Below are 14,121 nucleotides of genomic sequence, written 5' to 3'. Positions count from 1 at the left end.
AGAGGAAACGTTATTTTGTGCCATAATACTTTCAGAAAATCAGATTTCTATTTTTTATCGTGATCTGCAGAAATGTTTTAACCCATAAAATTACTTAGAAACTATGGGAAAATTTTCACGAAGAAGCCAATTACTGGAAGAAATAAATAAAACAAGTCATTTTCACCCCTCCGGTAGAAATATGTAGGTATATGTCAATTTTCGGTTGTTCTAGTGTTCATCGTTAGAGAGTACAACATAAATTTGTTTTCTCTTCTAGATTATTATGAAATAAAATTTCGTAAAATAGATAGCAATGCAAGACGTTAATATCAAAGTGCATCTACGAGCTTTCAAGTCATCGCAGAAATTACAGGCATGACCAAATGCAGCGCAGAGCTTGAAAGTTAACGCACAAAGTGGCGCAGAGTAAGAGGAGCCCTCGGCTCATGACACACCCGGATCGTTGATATTGATGCTTCAGAGATTAATGAAAATATCGAAAGGTTCGAGCAATAATCGGAAGCTGGAATCTGACCAACTTTAAAGCTCCACAGAGATTCTACCCACCAACGATTCTATACGCAGGGAAAAATGGCAGCGGAAATGGAAGAACGAGGCGAATGAACGTAAGGACTAGCAGGATGCGTAATTCCATGTGAATAAAGATGTTTTGAGTTGTATAATGTAATGCTACTCAATACTAAGTTAAATTAAATAATGTAATTCAAATATACAAGATTGAATCTTAACCTTTCAAGTATTTCATTTAATTTAAAAAGTGTGCTAAATAGAGCGTTAGCTAAATTGTGTTATAAAGAAAAGAAGCGAATATATTTCTTCCTTAAACATCGAAAGGGTTAAGGAACCACTGCAGAAAAGGCAAAAGCCATAGCGTGAAAGAAAAGAGTTTAGTCTATAAATTACTTCCTATTCGTCGCAGCCCCTGCGGCAGGCAACACTTCCAACACCGATGCTCGCGGAAAGATCTTCATCGGGGGTACGCAAAAGGCTACAGCCGTGAAAAAGGTGGAATGTTGAGATTGTAAAAAGTAGTGTAGCTTGTCAGGTGCTCCTCTGTTTGCTCCCTGCTTCGAAGTCGGCCCTCACGAGCTCTAACTTGGACATGCCTGACTTAGAGACCGTAGGGTACGCTAATCTACAAACAGGAAATCCTCTCGTCTGCCTCGTTGACACTGTAGTCGCTGGTTGTCGTCGATCGATGATAGATTGATTCTTGTTGGCTCGAGAAAGGCTTTCACCATTCCAGTTCACCAGGCATGTACTTGTCGATCAGCTTTTCATAGTAAGGCCACAGCTTCTCGATGTCGGGAATCTCGCCGCTCTTGGTGTACAGATCGTATTTGCTGGAAAGCAAGATCATCATCGTCATAATTAGACAGTGGAAAAATGTATTATTTTCACCTGATCACAATTATTAATTGACTGCCTAAAACAATCGCCCCCCAAAGTCCCAAAAAATCAAAGAATTTTAATCGTTTCAATAAAAATTGTAGAGTTTAAGCTTATCGCAGGCACTGCTTCTTGAACTCTTTTAGATCTTATAAATCCTAATGACGCGACTTTCAAAATACATAATACCCGAAGAATTATGTCACCCATACACGGCCAACAGTCAACGTGTTAAGAAAAGAAATAAGTGTGATATAGCTTCTGCGTCATGCAATTTTTATTTCGCATGAAGATTCGTAGTCTAGTTATAATTGTCTCCAGGAAAAATTGATACGGATACAGCGATTGTCAGAAGAAAAGTGTGTAAACGAATTTTGCTTTGCTTGCATGGCAAATGCGTCTAGACAACTGATACAAGAATAGAGTCTTTCAAGAGCAAAGAGTGCAAACGAATTTTGCTTGGTCCATTCATGTAGCGTACTAAATTCTTCCTGGGTTCCAATTCGATTAGCATTAGCAAGCTAGTGTGGCTTTCATCAACTGCTTACTTGAACTCGTTGATCCACTTAAGCATCTCCATATTCTCGTTAGTGCAGAAGTACATGTAGTCGCCGCCCGTGTGCCAGGGGTAGAACGAATGATACCGGATCATAGCCAGCCCTTTCTTCGGCAGTGTGGTCTTGTTGTGCATCAGGACTTGGTAGAGGTACTCGTCGTGGCCCCAGGACATCAACAGGTTCTCCAGGCCACATCCAGGCTTGTACATGCCGTATTTCGTGCTGGAAGGATCAAACATTTAGTGGGGATTGTTGTATTCAGACGGAGTAGCAGAAATATGAGCGCGAGAGTTACTTGTATCGCGAGTCCTTGCCATCGGGATTGTCCTCGAAGCTGGACTCTCTGTAGACAATGGAATCAGCCCAGGCGCATCCAACCGGAAACGTGTCGCCCACCACGGCCCATTGGGGCTCGTTGTAAAACGCCATCACCTGCACGAGCAAATCATCGCGTTAAATTATTCTGCTGGCTATTTACTTTATTCATCGACAGAGGAGATAGCAGGATTTCTGCTGGTCGCCTTTTATGAGAAGAGCGATTCTACCTTTCCCAGGTCGTGAATCAAGCCAGTCAGATGGAACCAATCCAGGTCCGGATGCTCTTTCCTGATGGACTCCGCGGTTTGGAATGCATGCACAATGTTCGGCAGGTTGGTGTCCGGATCGCTCTCGTCCACCAGGTCGTTCAGCATGATCAGAGCGTTCTTCACGGTCATCTTGAACTTGTTGAAGCGCAGCCAGTCCTTCATGCGAGCTGAAACCAAACCGAACTCATTATCCAAGAGAAGACTTCGTCATCTTATTGAACATTTAAATTGTTCTCACTCTTGGTAATCTCACTGCTGCCACAATTGCGAGAAGCTATTTCATTGTCTTCTTCTAGAAAATGATAAATGACTAATTCTACGATAAAAATGGCAAGATCTAATCGTTGTAGATGCAAAGAAAATCGTAGTATAGGGGTAAGGACCTTGATGCACATGTTTCTAGTGGTCCAGGGTCAACTTGATACTCACATTGAACGAATTCTACGGTTTGGGAAGAGTGCATCTTGTGATAGGTGTTGCGAACACGTTCCATCACAGGATCCGCCCCGTCAACCGAGTAGTTCCTGAACTCGCTCTCGAATTTCCCGGCGTGCGCCGGCTCCGGACGGTACTTGTCCGAAGGATCCAGGATCATGGCTTGCCTCTGCGGCTGCGACTATAGACAAAAAACATTACAGTTTATCATCCTCCTATTGTTCCTGAAATGTGTACTATCAAGCGCATTCCATTCGACATCTTCCAAACTTTTCCAACCATTTATCGAATAGTCTTATCGATCCGAACTTGCTACGAAAGATAGTTAATCCGGGTACCATTTTATCAATAGCACTATCAGTCAATATTTTGTAGACACTACTGGTATTGGCCGGTAGCAATTATCTGCTGAATGTTCTTAAACTGATTGGAATTCTTCGAAGCTGTTGGAATTGTACCAACTCTTTTTAATTCTATCAATTTTTTTCAGCAATTTGGAATATTTTGTCAGCGACGTAGATACAAGACGTATGCAATCCAGTTTTTAGTCGCGATTTCGATTCTCCCGTCTTAGATTTGCGTGAATTTTGCTAATGAGAATTTTGATTGACGAGATAGGATTGGGAATTCCTGCTAAGAAAGATAATAGTAGTTTGATTAAAGTAGGATTAGCACCTCTGTAGATTACAGTAATTATTTGCTCGAAGCTTAGCCCTTACGGATAATAATACTCGAGTGGTTTATTTAATCGAAGACTAAAAAAATGTGGTAATCAACCCATTTGAATCATTCATGCAATCTTTTTGTGAACATTGCCAAACCGCATTCTTTTCTTAGATAGCAATATAGTTTACGTCATCTTTATAATTGCAACATAATTTATAAAAGCGATTCGTCAAATGAGAAAACAAATTCGTGATAAGGATATTATTTTTCATTTTTCCTTGCTATTATTCCCTGCAGTATAAACGTCTTCGAATCCCTTTTGGAACCAAGAGCAAGCAGGTTCAAAATTTCCGCTAATTTATGCTGCCTTGAACTCTTCTACAAATATTAGGCCAATGACTTAATAGAAACAATTACCTAAAATTCTACGATTTACTCGTTAGAGAAGATACTAAATTGTCTAAATTGGAGACCAGCACCTAGGTAGAACCGCCATGATAAAAAAAACAATCTTGACACAGAAAAATTCTTGCCGAATTATTAACAGTATTGATCAACTAACAGCTATGGTATGAAGTTTTAATTTAGCTATATACCTTCCAGAAGAAAAAAAAAAAATTCGTAGTGTCACTGACTAAGTGTTTAGAATTTGTAGATTAGGTCGAACTCAGGCATTGATAAAAATTCTGGCAGTCTTTTCTAACGGAAACCTTTCTAGGGCAAGGAAAAATGAAGACAGAAAATAGAAGACAGTCGACTCGATCGACTGCACGATCGATCGAGGGAATTCCGACGCCAGGCGTCGGTGATGCTATCGTCTCCGCGGTCCTCGGAGATACTCACGATCGTCTTGGCCGACATCTGTCTGTGCTGGTGTGTTACTGTTGATGTTGAGTATGCAACACTGACTGAGTCTCGTGCGACCGAGCTAACTTATAAATCTGAGGCAATTCACCCTTGACCTCCGCTTGATCAGAGTGGTCACGTGTGGAATATTCGATACACGCTATCGCAGCTTAACACATTCGCGCGCGTTTCTAAAGAGTCTAACAAATCAGATAAAAAAATCTCCCATGGAAATTAACGGTCTGCTTAATCGCGACATGCTCGTGGGGACCGAACGACGCTGACGGATCCTCGTGAACTTCCGTCAATACCGCTGACGTCTCGTCCCTGGGGGCAAAAGATCGAGGAAAGCGATCCATCGATCCTCAATCTTCATGGATTTATCGAAAGTACTAAATTTTGCGTGTTACAAATTACACACTAATCACGTCAGCGATTGCTATTCTACACACCTTCTGACCCCACCAACTGTTTGAATACAAACAATAGTGTATTATGTACACTCACGTTTTCGAAAACTGTGGATCTGAGGCAGTATTTACATTCGTGAGCCTATAATTGATTCGTTTCTTAAAAACCAATGTGGTAGCTAAAGACCGTTAATATAGCGTTTACCTTTATAAATAGACAAGGTAAGTAAAAGGTTAAAATTTAAAAGAAATTCGAAAGATGGTTAATCGTTTTGGTCTGTGAACAATTTACATAATTGTTTCGAACATTTTCTGATGGCGGTCGTGGATTATAGTTTGCAATTTATCTGACAATTTTCCACAGAAACATGTCCCACGATTTCATCATTGCAATGATTCTAACAAAGGAACATATTCATGGTGTATAATACGACTTTCGTGAACATAGTCTTCAAAGTTGAAGATCAATGGATTCATAGCGCTGTTATCAGGATTTATACGCGTCCAAGGCCGCGGTCACCTTGGAAAAGACAATCAAGAGAAAAATAAAAGCGCTCTATGTTCATATAAGCGATAAAGGACATAATCGTGCGAAAAAAGCGGAGATACGGGCTCGTGGTCGCCAGCATCGTAATCGTTCCGTGAATAGCAGTCTTTATTGATGAAGAAAAAAAATCATTTGGATTCTTCGAGTAATCGGACGAAAAAAATGGCGGCTCGTTATTTTCCTGGCAGACCTGTGAAAGGCTGGTCTATTCTGCGGGCGAGATTAAGCCCTCCCGCGATCGAATAAGCTTATAACGAGATGAGATAAAAATTTCCTTTGACCCCTGACTCTTTGAATTGCTCGAATTCGATCGGTCCAATTCCATCCGACTCGCCTGCGACGCGACGGTTCTTTGACCGTCGGCGCCACTCGGACTTATCATCGTAGGATTACCGTAATTAGCCCGTGATCATTTGCCGAGAGGAAGACGAGTTACCTGTGCAATTTGTAACGCTCGCTTCGCGAGAATTACTTTGCGATTCCGAACAGTTTGCGGGTCGGTTTGCAATACAGAGTGCCCTCTAAACCGTTAGATTCCCTTCGCGGCAAAAGTTAATCGAATCGGTTCCGTTCGATTCTCATTTCCTGCTCTAACTATTAGAGTCTTCGACAGAGGCTGCTCTCGATGAACTTGAACTGTTTGGATTCGCAGAACGGAACGAATCATTGCTCTTCGGGGAACAACTTGGGGAATTCTAGCTTTTCGATCGCTAGCACCTGTTCTAACTCGTCTGGCTTCGTCTCTTTTCTGTCTTCCTAGACAGAAGTAACTAGAAACGTTCTGTCACGGTTGCAGGAGACGGTAGTCAGATAGAACTGTATTTCTTCCCCTTTAATCCTTGGGCAGCGGACCTTTTTCGTAATATGAAATTGATGTCACTTCCGGCCAAGTTTTTTGAGCATATGTATTTTTTAAAATAATTTTGGTGGTTCCATTAGTCCCCCTGTTGTTGCAAATATAACGTTTCACTCATGAACCCGGCCTCAGGCTTCTTTGTAGACAAATGACAACAGATAAATGTAGCTCATTATTTTCCACAAGAACACCTCTGTTACTTGGGTAATCGTGAACCAAGAATTTATGAATGGGTCACTTTGAGCCATCCGATTCTTTCAGTATTGACTCTTACGAAACGTGACACGTGACTGTCACGCGCTTTTTCTATCGTCACTGAAACTTTCTACAAAAATCAAAGTATTTTTGCAATAACCCCAAAGGGAATGAAATCTACGTTCTTTTCGAGCATGCCAGCAAGAATTCGCCATCGATGACAAAACGAATATTAATTGAATAAGCAATTATGCAACTATAGTAAAGCGATAGTGGCGATCCTCAGTCGAGAACAGGTGTCGGCACGCGCGTGGCTCGCACGAGGGCGCGTATCATTTCTGCGTAGTTGAGACGGCGTGTTCTCGATTTATTAAACTCAATTAGGTGGCAATTGATTTGGTGTAAAATGGAATACAGTTCCCGGGGCAGCTTATATTCGATCGGTGTTAAATGCATAAAGCATCGGTGCTATTTTCAGACCAAGGAAGAACTGGTGGCTTACTTATTTAGGCGACGGAGGGGTAAGGGGGCGAGTCAGGCCGAGGTGCAGGGTGCAGCCGAGAGAAAAGGAAGAAGAGAATCGAGATGTCTATCCAAAGCGTTGCTCGACGCGAACGAGAGGAACTCGCTTGCTCACGTTGGAGTAACAATCGATACAACAAGCACGAGCGCGTGGAATACTTTAATTTGATAACCTTTGATATTGCGTGGCGTTCGATACATCAACAGAACTAGGAGGATGAATCTCGATCCAAATATTTTCCTTTAGTGTTTTCTTTACAATTTTTTCATCCGACATGTTTCTCGGATGACGATAAACGAAAATACAGCTGCTCCGCTATTGACGAGTGAGCTAACGATAGCACTATTGTGGAACTTGCATTCCGTGATGCTGTAATAACAAGTTATCAAACTCTACTCTACTTGTTTACGTTTTTGTGTCAATACCATAATCGTTTCTCCATGTCAGAAAACAGTTTGATCAACGCGTTGTTGGCTCGATTAGTGGAACGACCACCGAAATGTTATAAATACACTGTGGATCTTCGTGCAAAATAAAAATTTTCTGCGTCTTCCTTAATCATTTTGACAAGTCGAAAGTAACGTACTGATACTCCTAAATGATCTTAATCTTTCCACTGTTTTAAATTGCCATAAATGTATTACATTCACAGTCCGGTTAGGAGTATGAAGGGTCCACAGAAAAAAAAAGGAACGCCAAATTTAACAAATTTTCGTATTTCCGTGTGCGTTCTTTATCATTGGGTACATTGTATTGCGAATAAAAGTTTTCTGCGCTAGCTGATGGTGCTATAGTTTGAAAAATGAATTTTCCTTTTCTGACCTTCATGTACTACTTCTCTGAAGGACAAGGATTTCATCCGGCAGAAGACAGGAAACAGGGATATTGTTAGAGAAGGATCACGATTGTCAGTGTCATCGCACACCGTGATCAGCGGACGGATAATTTCAAAGATCGTCCGAGCATGTTATTTTTCAATCCTTTTATTTCCTCCTGTTTCGTTTCTTGGACGAAAGTCGTATTAAAATTATCGTCTGAACGATAATATTCGCTGGTGCCCGCGAGTACGTATGTGTATATGCGGTGTGTACGTATGTATGTATGCATGTACGTATGCGTACGAGTGTGTATATACAATTTTACACGTATAAAGTTATGGAAAGTACGAATTAAGGCGAGCTCGAGTCCGAGTAGGACGAGTTGCTTCCCTTTCGTCGCGCGCTGTGATGATGTCTGCGGGACGGCGTTCGTGATCTAGATCTGTGCTTCGACGAGGACTTCTTGCTCTTCTTGGATCGGTGCGACCGGGAACTGCTCGGACTGTCGTGGTTGCTGGAACCGGAAGCGAAGGGAATTAGCGACAAAATATTGCGAAATCGATGCGTCGACGTTTCACATGAGTCGTGTATCTGGGTCACGGAAGCCTCGACTCACGCCACATGATTCATATATGGGTCACGAGTCTCTGAAACTCATTACTGCTTACAGGAACAACGGACTAACGGATTAACGTTCGATAAAACAGAGATCGCATAAATTGTAATCAAACCGATACCGATTGCTTTCTGAGAATCAACTATCCACCTCTCCTCTATATGCAGACTTTCAGACCACTCTGCGGGTTTTTGTCAATGTCAAGAACATTTTTCTCAAAGAACAGTAGCCTTATCTACTAGAGAAAAATGTATGAATACATACTCATCTTATGACTAGACTTCGGATTTGATGTATTTTTGACAAAAATGGGTTCGTATAATTTTAAGCAGTGGACCTACTAAAAAGATTTTAAATTTCTATTTAGCTCCTGTGTCTTGCAATCAATGCACACATTTTTTATTTTGCATAAAGGTCCGCAATCTACTTATGACATTTAAATAATTGAATTATTTGATTGCAATCTCGAAGATTAGATACACGAGCCTAATGTCCCTAATATATGGCCATCTGTCCTCCAAGAATTAAAACAGAAACTTGAACAGCATATAATAAAAAAATGCTATTTAATTTTTGTTTCTCTGAATGTTTGTATATCTCAAAAATAATGAAATGCAACATTTTTCCTGTTAACATCACATTTTGGTTGTCCCTATAATAGAAGAGCAATGCGACACTATGGAAAAATATTATATATATTCTAATATGGAATCTCGGTGTTTCCCTGAAGAGGATACCGTTTAAATAGAAACTGAAGTACCTTCTGTGGGTACTTTTCTTTTTCTTGTGCTTCTTGTGATACTTTTGTCTGTCGCTGTGACTCCGACTTCCGTCGGGACTCCTCGACCGCGGCCTGGATCTCTTGCCAGTGAGGTCTGCACTCTTCAACCTATCCATCAACGAGTTACCACCGGTCCTGGAGTCGGAAGACTTCCCGTCATCGAAGGACGGAGAAGGTGTAGGCGACGGCAAGGAGTGCACTTCGTCCGAATCGTCCTTTCTCATGGATTGAACGATGGTTCCGGTAGCTTTCGGTAATACGGAAGACTGTATCTGACTCAAGAACGCTGCTGCTTTTTTCTTCCTCTCCAATTGGAGCTGTCTCTCTCTGGACGTGGCGGCTAACTTGTCCCTGGCAGCAGCAACCAGCTTGTCTTTGATCCTGTCCTCTGCTTGCTTGTGTCTAAGATCCTTCTGGCAGTCCTCTAGAATCTCGTCAGTAAGGTCCACCAGTTCCTTCTCCTCGTTCCTCGATTTCTTCTCTGATTTCCAAGAGTCTTTATCCCCGCCGGTCATTAAATTCTGTTCGCCTATGTTCTGCGGTGAATTGGGTTTTGAGTTAGCATCTTTGTTATCATTCTCAATCTCGTCGTCGCTCTCCTCCAATGGCAAGGCGTTCCTCTTCTCGATCACTCCGGTTTCGCCATCTTTAGGCTTCTTTATCGAAAACGACACCGTGGTGATCTGCTTGGTCCCCGGCGTGACCTGCTTCGTCCTCGTATCGCACTTCTTCTTCGCCTGGATCATCTTCACCCTCTTCTGCACCTCCTCCATCCGTTGTTGCTTCTTCTGCAGCTCCTCCAGCTTCTTCTGCTTCTCCTCGAGCGGCTCCTGTTTTTGCAACAGCTCCTCCTCCGTTAGAACCTTTGGGTTTATCGCGCCCTCGTAGATCGTCAGCTTGTGCGCGTAGTAGCCGTGGTACTGGTGCGACAGCTCGAGGAAATTGAACCTCGGGTCGCCCTTGTTCTTCACGATCGCCTCAAAGTCTCGGCCGTTCTTCGCCACGTAACTGGCCATTTTGTCGATGACTATTTGAACATCCGCTGGCGGTACGATGAACGACGGCCTGCTTAATTGCTTCTGCGGTGTGGTGGACCCATATGGGACTAAAGGCGACGGTGGCTCGATCGTTGACAGATGTGTTGCAGATACGTCGACGGACGACGGTGGTATGTTTACGACAGCCAGCTGACCAGGGGACTGGATTTGCCCGTTTGGCCCGTATACCACGGGACCGTGAGAATATTGTACCGGTGCGGGATATGGATTGTAACCCTGTGGACAATCGAATAAATTCAATCGTTCTTCCGATTATTTATGGACTGCAATTACAGCTCTGTTTAACCCTCAGTCTTTTGGTCATTTCTGACCAATTCAAAATTTTTTCTCGTTGTACAATTGGTTTTCGATAGACATTTTATTTCAAATTTTAGGACATAAGCATATTTTCGCTTCGGAAGAAATTATTATGTTCAAAGCGTTTGTGGTCAAAAATGGCCGTTAAATAAAATTAAAATCATAATCAAGCCCTTTTCAAGTAATTATCCAACTTACTTGTCCAGGTATAGGATGATAATATCCCAGAGTAGGAGCTGGAGGCTGAATAGGTGTTTCCGGCACTTGCGGCACCTTGGAGGGTGGAGGTTTCCCTGTGATTTTATTCACCAGCATCGAATAAGCACAATCTGCGGATGGCTTGTACTGTATGCTGGGAATACTGGGAGCCTGTAAATGATTATTGTTTATCAGCTCTTGTAGATTTGATTGGTCTTGTTTTCTCGATAATACCAAAGCACATACCGCTTCGATCTTGGTGAAAGACGGCGCCAGACTCGGATGCAGATACGATTCATCATCCTGATCCGACGAGCCTTCTTCGTGTTCTATCATTGAAAAGAATACAAGTAAGTAGAACATGGCCGTGCACAATCGCTCTAATGCTTCCTACGTATCACACAGAGATCGATGTACATTAACAAATATGCGTGGAAGTACTTACGGCAAGAAAAACTAAGTAGAATTCAAAGTAGATGTGGGTAATCAAATCCTGTTTTAAGTCGCTTCAATCATTTCAACTCAATAATATCAAAAGTGAACAACATTACTATTAAGATGTTGCCTTGAATAAAACAATATGCGTACCGGATTCCTCTTTTTCGGGCTGCTTTTCGGGATTGTACTTTCCGCTCTTGATTGCGTCCAGTATGTATCTGTAATACGGGTGTAGACGTCCGTCTATCGACAGAAACGAAAACTGTGGATTGTTTGCCTGCTTCGCTTTAATCAAGATCTCCATTTGGCCCCCCTGACGGCTTATGAACAACGCTGTTTTTGTTATGATGGCGTTTAGTTTCTGTGTCTCCGGCTGGTGCACAAAATAACACAGAATTAGTAAAAGTTCCTCTTCTCTTCTGCTCTCTCGTCAACTTCGCTTTAACACCTACCAACGGTATACCGTCTGGAATTTCCAGATCGGGTGGCGGAACGAACGCCTGGTCCTCTTCTTGAGAACCCTCAGACTGTTTTGGACTTTGGGAATCTTCGCACGTGATTTTCGGACCGTTCCCTTCCTCGTTGTAACTATACGCTACCTGGCTATACGTGGTTTCCGAATCCAACGCTTGATGCAGCCGTTTCATCTCCTCCTCTGAAAGTATTATACCTTATTAGTTGAAATTCTCGAGACTTTGAAAAATTGATTGTCGTGGCCGCAATTTACCATGATACACGGAATCTTCGAGTTCGTTGTTGTAAAGGGACCGATACCGTTCCTCGTCGCATAGCTGTTCCACTTTAAGCTCTTCCTCCGTAAGGATAGTACGTTGATCAAACCCACCTGGCGGTGGTTCGTATATCCTTAAGTCCCCCAGAGCTCCGCGTCCATCGTATCTATACACATACAATAACACAATCAAAGGAGGAAAATGACAGGCGTCTTGTAGAATTTATTTGGTCGATCTCGGCATCTGAAAGTTATGATCACGAAGCAAACCCTGTGTCAAAAGTCATTCCTCTGAAATAGAATACAGTTATACAAAACTCTATGACATACTATTACATTTGCCGTGTTTATCTATACGTTAATCATTGCAGGCACGTAGCATACAGGAAAATATATTCTCGAGGGATTGGTTGGCTACACGATATAATAACAGTTTCTTTAACTGAATAGCAGATATTGTAATGACTACGTCATGAAGTTTTAGTGTAACCCAGACACGTTGTGTGTGTGTACCGAATCTCAAAGAATGTTTATCGATATCTAACCACATTTGTTGTAATATATTCTCAAGAGATTTTAGTGTACATTATCATTTTGATATAGGTTGCAATTAACAAAATCTATCCATACCACGAATAACATGAAACGCGTTCAGTGCCTATGCCGGGTATGGCCGAGTCTAGGACGCTAATACATACCATGCTGAGCGATTGTAGTACATACAATCGTCAGCTGCCGTTTGTCTCTCTACGCTGTGTCTCACCTTGCTGCTGCGCCGACGGTCAGCCGTAAGCACCAACGTCGCGAGAGAGCACTTGCTCTACGGGCGTGTAGAGCGCGTATACCGCGCTTCCACACCGCCTGTTCACAGCCAAGACACCTGCAGAAACCTTAAACAGTCTCCAGATTGCTTATCCATACGTAAACCGTTTCGTGGTAGTGCGTATTTTTTTTTTATAGTTTTCGAACAGCTGCACAATTTGCTCAGTTTAGTCGGACATCGGTTCTTCTAAAGGTTACACATGTACGGTGTGCGTTTTATGCGAGAATTAAATATCCTAGATGATAAAGTTTGTCTAGGTTAGGGAAACGGACCTGTCTATTTTCAATGTGTTATCGCCCATCCATGGTATCAAATGCTTTCCTTGATCAATCATTTTCGCCTTGTCATCATCTCGAAATAATTTGCAGCTATATCCAAACACCAACAGCTCCTGCGGCTCCTCTTCTCCATTCTTTTTACGTAGGATCCCCGAATCAACCATCCAACGCTGACTTTTCGGTGCCGCCATTTTCCAGCTACTGAACCTTTACGTCTCTCTCGCCTTGTACACAAGAAGCAGCCAACAAAGCAGGGATTATGTAAAAGGATATATAGAACGGCACACATGCCTTGCACACCCCTTTCGTTACGAACTATATATGTATATAGTGGGGGAGAACTATCGATGGCACTATCGATACCTATCGATGATCGTCGCAATCAAAAGTTATCGATAGTTATCGACAGTTATTTAAATTGCGGATAACCGTACAAATCTAAACTCTTTCTATCTCTCCTCTCATCTATCTGTAGTGCATGATCCTAGGCATAATCAATTCAACAATTTTTCGCTTATAGACTTCGCATATTTTTACGATAAGCCAACTATTATTTATATTAAAATCAAATGTTAAATAAATCTCCACAAAATATTGTTGCGAGTGCCATCTAGCGTATAATCCGAGAATTAATTATGCAATCAGAGACCTCTGGCCCTTGTCACTACTAAACCCGTGTTAACAGTTCTATTCGAGTGAAACCACCCCTGGTTCATAAGAGAGCGCCCAGATACATAAAATATACGTACAGCACAGTTACATATGTACACGAGGAATTTCCAATGAAAGATTTCGGTACTCGAACTTTGATTTGACTGGCCAACCGTTATTGTTCTATGACATTGTCTTCGATTACACAATATCTATTGTACGGTTGGTACATGCGTACAATTGGTGGAGCACTTGTTAGCCTGTATTAGAATCGACTGTAATCGACGATAGTCCGATTGATCGATATGGTCTCGCGTGTGTCGGTGTGTGCGTACATTGAAACACGAATACTAGGATGACAGCGGGTACACTGACGCGCCTAACAAGGGTTTTTGGCTCGCGGTGAATGAAAGGGTGGA

General features: G+C 42.2%; 2 protein-coding genes across 6 annotated transcripts; both read right to left on the bottom strand.

Moving 5' to 3' along the window:
• Positions 1-682: 682 nt before the first annotated feature.
• Positions 683-4,617, bottom strand: Miox (Myo-inositol oxygenase). Its single transcript, XM_076784669.1, has 6 exons — positions 4,481-4,617; positions 2,966-3,152; positions 2,495-2,703; positions 2,245-2,381; positions 1,941-2,171; positions 683-1,346 (listed from the first exon to the last, which is right to left on the bottom strand). The coding sequence occupies exons 1-6, from the start codon at positions 4,496-4,498 to the stop codon at positions 1,238-1,240; spliced, it is 891 nt and encodes a 296-aa protein (XP_076640784.1). The 5' UTR covers positions 4,499-4,617; the 3' UTR covers positions 683-1,237.
• A 3,364-nt stretch (positions 4,618-7,981) lies between these two features.
• Positions 7,982-13,927, bottom strand: Su(w[a]) (suppressor of white-apricot). Of its 5 annotated transcripts, XM_076784665.1 has the most exons (9): positions 13,801-13,927; positions 13,046-13,275; positions 11,948-12,117; positions 11,673-11,875; positions 11,371-11,593; positions 11,029-11,111; positions 10,783-10,953; positions 9,209-10,503; positions 7,982-8,346 (listed from the first exon to the last, which is right to left on the bottom strand). In XM_076784665.1, the coding sequence occupies exons 2-9, from the start codon at positions 13,240-13,242 to the stop codon at positions 8,184-8,186; spliced, it is 2,505 nt and encodes an 834-aa protein (XP_076640780.1). In that variant the 5' UTR covers positions 13,243-13,275; positions 13,801-13,927; the 3' UTR covers positions 7,982-8,183. The 5 variants fall into 5 exon arrangements, with proteins under 5 accessions (XP_076640780.1, XP_076640779.1, XP_076640781.1 ...); XM_076784664.1 differs by lacking the exon at positions 13,801-13,927 and having other exon boundaries at positions 13,046-13,410; XM_076784666.1 differs by lacking the exon at positions 13,801-13,927 and having other exon boundaries at positions 12,649-13,185.
• Positions 13,928-14,121: the final 194 nt, after the last annotated feature.

This window comes from Halictus rubicundus, chromosome 3 (assembly GCF_050948215.1).
Source record: "Halictus rubicundus isolate RS-2024b chromosome 3, iyHalRubi1_principal, whole genome shotgun sequence".
Lineage (NCBI taxonomy): Eukaryota > Metazoa > Arthropoda > Insecta > Hymenoptera > Halictidae > Halictus > Halictus rubicundus.
This window is presented reverse-complemented; position numbering and strand designations above follow the sequence as displayed.

Excerpts from the sequence above, each read along its gene's own strand:
- Miox (XM_076784669.1), bottom strand. Across the intron at positions 2,704-2,965 it reads AACCGTAGAATTCGTTCAAT|CTCGCATGAAGGACTGGCTG; the intron begins GTGAGTATCAAG and ends GTTTGGTTTCAG. Across the intron at positions 1,347-1,940 it reads AAGTGGATCAACGAGTTCAA|CAAATACGATCTGTACACCA; the intron begins GTAAGCAGTTGA and ends CTTGCTTTCCAG.